Genomic DNA, 6,995 nt, shown 5'->3' with positions numbered 1-6,995 from the left:
GGCGCGGGCGAGGCAGGTGGTCTGTCCAACACGTCCCCCGCGCCCTTGCTTTGGTGGTGATCTATTTAATGCCATTAAAACTAATCGCTCTCTGTGCTGCAGAATAAAGTGACTCCAGGGAGAGATTTCACGTGAGTATTTTGGACAGCAGAACAAATGTTGAAAGGAATTACTGTAGTGCGGTGGGAGGTCTGGGCTTTTCACACACTATTTTCATATCACCAATGTTATTCCAGTTTCGTGCAGCGCCAGGGCATTAGGATGTGGTTTGCTCAGTCATTTTGAGCCTAATGCTTAAGAGTGAGCAGGGCCCAGCAGCACACCCCATACCCGTGGCCTTGTCTAGACAAGGATTTAATGGCAATGGCGATGTGTTTAACAAAGGTGGTCTAAGCTGTGCTTACTCCTTGGCTTGCTCTAGTAACTAAACTCCAGCAGTTTAGCCTGCATTAAATTTTGTGCTGTCAAAAATAGCATGAATGTTGAAGAGTGTATTCTTTAGCACTATACCTTCCAGCCCTTTTCTAACGAAGCCTTCCAGTCCATGCCCACAGTGTGGATGGTGCAGATACTCCCACAGACACAGGTCTGCTGGCCAGGGGCTCATTTAGACAAGAGTCCTCTCAGCACAATAAAGCCACAGGTATCTGGACAGAAAGAGGGATACCCTCACATCCACAGCCAAACTCTGTTCAGCTGAACTTCACAATCTGTGTTGGCAAGAAAAGAGCACACTTCTTCCACACTGTGCACTGGGGGTCTCCAAGCTGGCATGTCAGGGCTAACAGAGGGGTAGAGTGCTGGGATGTGCCGCTCCTCTGGCAGGGGATATATTGGTAGCTGGGTGATCTGGGCCTTTTTACATAAAGCAGAAAGGTGATGGGAGGAGAAGGGTACAAGGAAAGTAGAATGGGTCATACCTAGTGTGTGAGACAAAGTGTATCATGTATAGGGTAACAGAATGTATGCAGGAACAGAAACTAAAATGAAGTTCAAATATGCAGATTCTCGTCTTTCAAAGGTAGGAAACATCCGAAGTCTTTGGCCCAAACAGGACAGTCATGACAAAAGACCCTGGCCCCAAAGTGCAAAATAAGAGGAACTGTGGACATTCACCACCAGAGTTTATTTAAAGGCATAAGCATGGATTTGTACATCCTCTGTGTGTGTGTGTGTGTGTGTGCTCATGGCAGGGGAAAGGCACAACAGTGGAAGACCTGAAAAACTGCAGGTAAAGACAAAAACTCCTACTCACGGCACTTGTCTGCGGGTTCAGGCTGGGGTATAATTCACATGGCACTCAGGAAAAAAAAAGAAAAAGCACAAAACTTTGGCTGCTCTGCATCATCTGTGGTGTATTTGCTTTGCTGGACTGCCTCTGTGGAGCAGCACTTCTTCCCCATGCGAGTCCATTGTTTCATACAAGCTGAAGAGGTACTGCGGCTTCTAACTGGTTATTTAAGATTGGGCAAGACAAGACTGGCAGAGTGGAGAGACTTGCAGCTATTAGCTGTAGCAGAGGGTAGAACAAAGAGCCCATCTCTGGATCAGAGCCTGTGAAGTCTAAAAGTTCAGCTAGAGAGCCTTGTCCAGCAGACTCTGGTGCAGTTGCTCTTTGTACTGTACAAATGTTCCCCAGCTCTTTCTCTTCCAGGCCACAGGGCCTTTGGAAAAGGCAGAGGGAAGAAAGAAGGCTGGGACAGTGCTCCCAGAACCAACCTGAACTGCAGCTGACGTCTTTTCCAGTGATGTCCTCCTGCCACATAGCCACGTTAGTTACATTACAGCAGCATTTTCCTGCTAAGGATCCTTCTCAAGTACTCAATTTCTTAATAAACAGAAGTGAGTTTTCTTGTTAGGGGGCAAGGACCCAGATCTACTAACTCCAGAAAAGTCAGTGTTCTCATTGAAGGGTGTTTGTGGACTGGCTGGTCGCAAACGTCGCCTCCGACGCAGCACTGCCTTCCCCAGCCCACGCCAACAGGCAGCCCTCTCCTTGCCTCAGAGCTCTCTCCTTAACCTCATCAAGAGAAAATGAGCAGATCACAACACTTTAAAGGGTTGACAGCTGCAACATAAGTTGCACCGGGAAGTCAGCCTCTCTGTGTTTTGTTTTCCTTGAGGATGGTCATGGAAGGAATGAAGGTGGTAGCTGTTCTCAGCCTTCTGCCATGAAGAGCAGACAGCTGAGCTTACCAGCAGCCTACTACAGGAACTCCATTAAAGATCCTGCCAGAGGGGCTTGAAATCTCTTCTAGCTAAACAGAGCTTGTCCTCCTTATTCCAGAAGATGATACATCTTGTTCCTGTTACATTTAATCCAGAGTGGATTGAATTAAACAGAATCATAGCAGTCTTATTTCAGAATGAAGTGCACATGTTAAACTGTTCCCAGACAGCTCCACGCACACACCCTGACACTTTGGATCAGGTCCTTAATACTCTCCAGGCCATGGATATTTGTTTACTTTTGCTTTTCCCCACCCTCTGTTGCCCTAGTAAGCTCTTAAGTACTAGTGTGGTACAAATAGTCATTTAAACCAAGATCTTAGGCTGCTGCATTAAGTGGATGGCTCACTGAAATGATACTGTACATCTACAGAAAGCCTGACTAATAGCTAACAGACATATGAACTCAGCCTACGCTTATTTCATTGTGCTATTAACTTTATAGCCTAATTATATCTAAAATACCTGCCTAACCAAACTCATTAATTAATTAGCAGCAGACTGGGAAAGAGGATACTCCTGGGATGGCTAGGGATTGCTGCTGTAGAGCAAAAAAAATTGCTATACAGAGAGAGAAAGCAGGAAAAGGAGGAAAGGACAAAAGTTGTAGAAGCTGCTAAAAGAAAGCAGATTGCTCCTCGCCCCATTTTATGCAGGATACAGTACTTGGGGACTGAATCCATAAATACGGATAATTAAAAAGTCACCCTACAGGTCAGACTCTTCAGTCTCCCTCTGACACCCACAGGAAATGTGATATAGATTGAAAAGTCTGTGTGCTCGTATCTTTTTTTTTTTTCCCCTCCCTTTCTGGCTCAGGAACTGTAATTAAAGGGAAAATCAGCCTCTCTCCTGCCTTAGAGAGTATAGTGGCACAGCTGGTTTTCATCTTGGCTAGCAGGCTCTGTCCTCAGGCTACTAAGTGCTGAGTAATTTTTACCAAGCTCTGCTTGCAGATAAATGATGTTCTCCTCTTAGCTGCTGCCAGGCAAAGCTACAAATACTTGATCTTTTATTCTTTTCTCATAAACTCCTAACGTTGAATACTAAAAATGCAGCCAGAGATTTTTCCACTGCCATTTATTCTCAGCGTGGTCACAACTGTATTACAATTGCAGACACCCATCCATTTGCTGAAGCTCATTTGTAGTTCCTCTTTAACCTGAAGCTTCTAATTAAAGGCTCCTTCAGTTTCATTGATAACTTGCAAATACTCCAAGGACCCACTTCATTTTTAATTCCCCACCACCACGTTCCAGGAGAAGGGCAACTGCTTTGAATAACTTCACAATCATTTTCTGGAAAAGCCCAGTGAGCGAGTGCCAGTCTCAGAAGAAAAGCCTGGGTCTGAATATGCAGTTCGGGTAATTTCTCCCACAGCTATAACTATAAAAAGATCTCTGAAAGTTTTTGACTAAATATGGCATAACTGCTGGGCAGATAAAGTGGGGACTCAGACCTGTGGAAAGAATCTAGAAAGGTACAACACTGGAAACCCATTAGTTTGAGTTTTATGCAGTGTTTCTAGTAAGACACATTTCTTAAGAAACTGCATGAGAATTAGTTAAAAAAAAAGTATAGAAACTGATTTTTTTAAAAGCACTAATTATTCTTGGCAATGCCATCCTTCCACCTACCTCCAGTAAGTGAAGTCGTGAACACGAAGCCAGTGTGAGACAGAGGCTGAAAACTGGTAGGAAATACCACGGCTGCTTTTGGAGTAACTTCCAGTCACACGGTATGAAACATAGTAACAGTGCATATAAAAATACCTGCACACTTTTAAAAGATAAAGCAAGGTTTCAAAGCAATCTTCATTTCAAAGGTATTTTTAAGGTGTAAGACATCTGTCAACATCCTAAACAACCCCCTGCCTTAGGTCACCTTCCTAACACATACCCCACGGGACTGCTGGCTACTGTTGGCGCAGGATCGGCCCTTGATGCAAGTCTATATTCTGTTTAAAATAGAAATAAGGGAGAAAATAGGAGCAGAACAATTCTGCAAATCACAGAATCCCAGAACCTTAAGGGTTGGAAGAGACCTTGAAAAAAATCAATAGCTATTTAAAAAACATGATGAGGTGGAGATAGTTTTGTCTTTTAAAAAGGGAAAACAGGAACTGCTGTCTTGGTGGCTGTAACAGAGAGGGCATTTTCATATGCTTTCTTTTTTTCTCTTCTGTGTGAGGACTGTTACACACCTTCAGAATAGCTTTAGCCCAAACTCTGTTTGCAGGTAGCATGTTTTAAACCATGGCTCAATGCAATCACTGCAAAGCAAGTCTCACATGGAGGTGTCTTGGGCCTGTCCCTGATGCTCAGTCAATGATCTGAGCTTAGATCCAGCTTAAGCCCTGGGAAGATGCAGCATAGCATGTATTTCAGCACTGGGAAGCTGGGAAAGGCTCTAGCATTTGGATTCTGAACGAAGTTACAGCATTTTTTTTTCTTGCTAGTCCTCAGGATGTGGTAGTCTTCTCAAAGCCCACAGAATTCTATTTAAACACTATGGTAAAAGTATTCTGTTGTAGCGTAGTTTCTAATTTAAGTGTTTTCAAGCATTTAAAGTAGCTTGTAAACATTTGAAGCTCCAGGGGAGTGAATCTGTGCCATCTTTCCATTATTAAAGTCTTCAGACCCAGGACTGGACCTTGGTAACTATGTGTCAGGGCAGTGCCAGGAGATGCTAGGGCTTAACAGTGTTCCTGTTACTGAAGTGTTAGAGGGAAACAGTCCATGTTAAACACACTTCACATGAACCATTCTTCCTAAATGCCTTATAAAACAAACAGAACACTGGTTAGAAATACGTTCACCACTTCTGACCACACAGGTTTTTATATTTAATAGAAATTAAATTAGTAGCTTAATATACATAACGTGACACCTTCCAGTCCAGTAGCTTTCCAATTCTTGCTTTCAAGTCATGGAGCAAATACTGTACAATAAAAAAAACAACAGAGCAACCAAAGAGTAAACATTGTCACTAAAACACTGGACACAGAAAGGCTAGGTTTATCTGGAGCTACACACACCAAAGGATACATAAAGAGAGACTCATCATAGTACAGTCATGCATTGCCAGGGGGCAGATGTGGTGCTGCACTTCAGGGCAGCAGCAGCAGCCAGGGCTGGCCTATCGTGCTCCGTAGCTGTAGTAGTAGGGTTCATCCGGGCGGTATCCATAGGCGGTGGCTGGGCGGCCAGGAACCCCTGGGGACTGACCAAATCCATCAACTCCCACGCTACAAACAAAAGAGGAGAGAAACTGTAGGATTTCATATGGTAGAGAAGGTGTGGTAGCACTGGTGTCTCCCACTCTTCCTGCTACAGAGATGATTCTGTGAGGCAGCTTCACCTCCTAGCCAGCACTGCTCTGTCTCCTCTTCCCTTGGTGGGAAAAGAAAAGCTGCAGGGAAACCAACACAAGTCCTACTGAGAAAAGGCTTTCCAGCTGAATAGAAAATCCCTGAAGAGACAGAGGTCTTCTCTTCCATCCATTTACGGATGTGCTGGCAAAGCACTTCTGTGACTCAGGTTCTCTCTCCGTGCACTGAAGTTAACATGTCTTCCAGGAAAGGCTTTGAGCGTGCCTCTTACAAAGCCCACAGTAACCCTGCCCAACAATTATCATCTGAATCATTTCCTCCCTTCAGCACATTTTTTAAATCCCTGTGAAAATATCAGCTAGAAATGAGAAAGTGAGAATATCTAGCACAGCCACATAATTCAGCATGGGCAGTGTTTCTAGTGGGAGACATGATTGACAGCCAAATGGCAGAGAGAATTTGTCATATACCAAGAGGCCATATACTAATAGGACAGAACAATACATTTTTCATATAAAACAGCATCTTTTACACCTAAAAAGTCCCACAGCCACGAGTTAGCCACTAAAGCACAAGAACTGAGTAGGGAAAAGTGGTACATATTTCGTGCTCAACAATGACTCTCATCCAGGAGGCAGAGGAAAAATTCCCCATGCTTAAGATAATGGATTACTGCTTGTTCATAGTTATGTCACTTCTGAACTTCCCCTTCAGCAGATGGACAAATGGAAAGGATTCTGATTTATAGTCTGACTAAAGATGCATTGAAAGGAGCTGAACTACCCCTTTGAAGACTGTCAAAACACAAAGAACCAAACAGCTTTTGGAGTGGAGAAAAGCTGAACCTCATTATTACCAATTACACATATGGAACATGGGTTATACAACAGTCAAGGCTGGGAAAGAATGATCCATCCAAAAGACATACAGTGGGTGGACCCCAGGCCCTGGCCCAGCAAAGAGCTGGCACTGCTGAATTGCTTGGGCTGAAAGGGCTCAGATGAAGTGGTGAGGGACCATCTGCCATCGCAAAGACTCTTTCCTCAAATTGTGCCTCCATGAGGTCCTAGAAAAGGATCCTTCATGCTGGGTTTCCTTACAAAACTAGTTCACTCATGGGATATTCTGGTAATCAGGTAACAGACTGAGGCCAAGATTTGTCCTCTGAGAAGGAAGGGACACAGTCCAAAGCCAAACCACAGAGAAAATCATTATTTCACCTGAATGTACCTTGAGAAAAGCAGTGCCCTGAAGGTGCTTTGCTATTGCCACGTCTGCCGGAGCGGGTCGGAACTAGCAATGCCTCTGTCTCATAACTCCTACAGACAGCCTCAATGCAGATCCGTCCCTTCGGCATGGCAAAGGGCAGTCGACTGGCCACACTACGGTAGAACAGGGGCTCTTTGTATTTCTGCTAGCTATTGAAAATTTCACT

The 6,995-nt window shown here is 44.2% G+C and overlaps 1 protein-coding gene across 1 annotated transcript in view; it reads right to left on the bottom strand.

The window, feature by feature from the left end:
- Positions 1-5,050: 5,050 nt before the first annotated feature.
- The window catches only part of KIFAP3 (kinesin associated protein 3), a 67,387-nt gene continuing 65,442 nt past the window's right edge, over positions 5,051-6,995 (bottom strand). The window contains exon 20 of the mRNA XM_062003913.1: positions 5,051-5,476. Within this exon, the coding sequence (XP_061859897.1) occupies positions 5,368-5,476 (109 nt within the window). The 3' untranslated portion in view covers positions 5,051-5,367. The remainder of the gene's footprint in view (positions 5,477-6,995) is intronic.

This window comes from Colius striatus, chromosome 10, assembly GCF_028858725.1.
Source record: "Colius striatus isolate bColStr4 chromosome 10, bColStr4.1.hap1, whole genome shotgun sequence".
In the NCBI taxonomy this organism is placed as follows: Eukaryota; Metazoa; Chordata; class Aves; order Coliiformes; family Coliidae; genus Colius; species Colius striatus.
The sequence above is the reverse complement of the archived record's forward strand: the minus strand, read 5'-3'. Positions and strand labels throughout refer to the sequence as shown.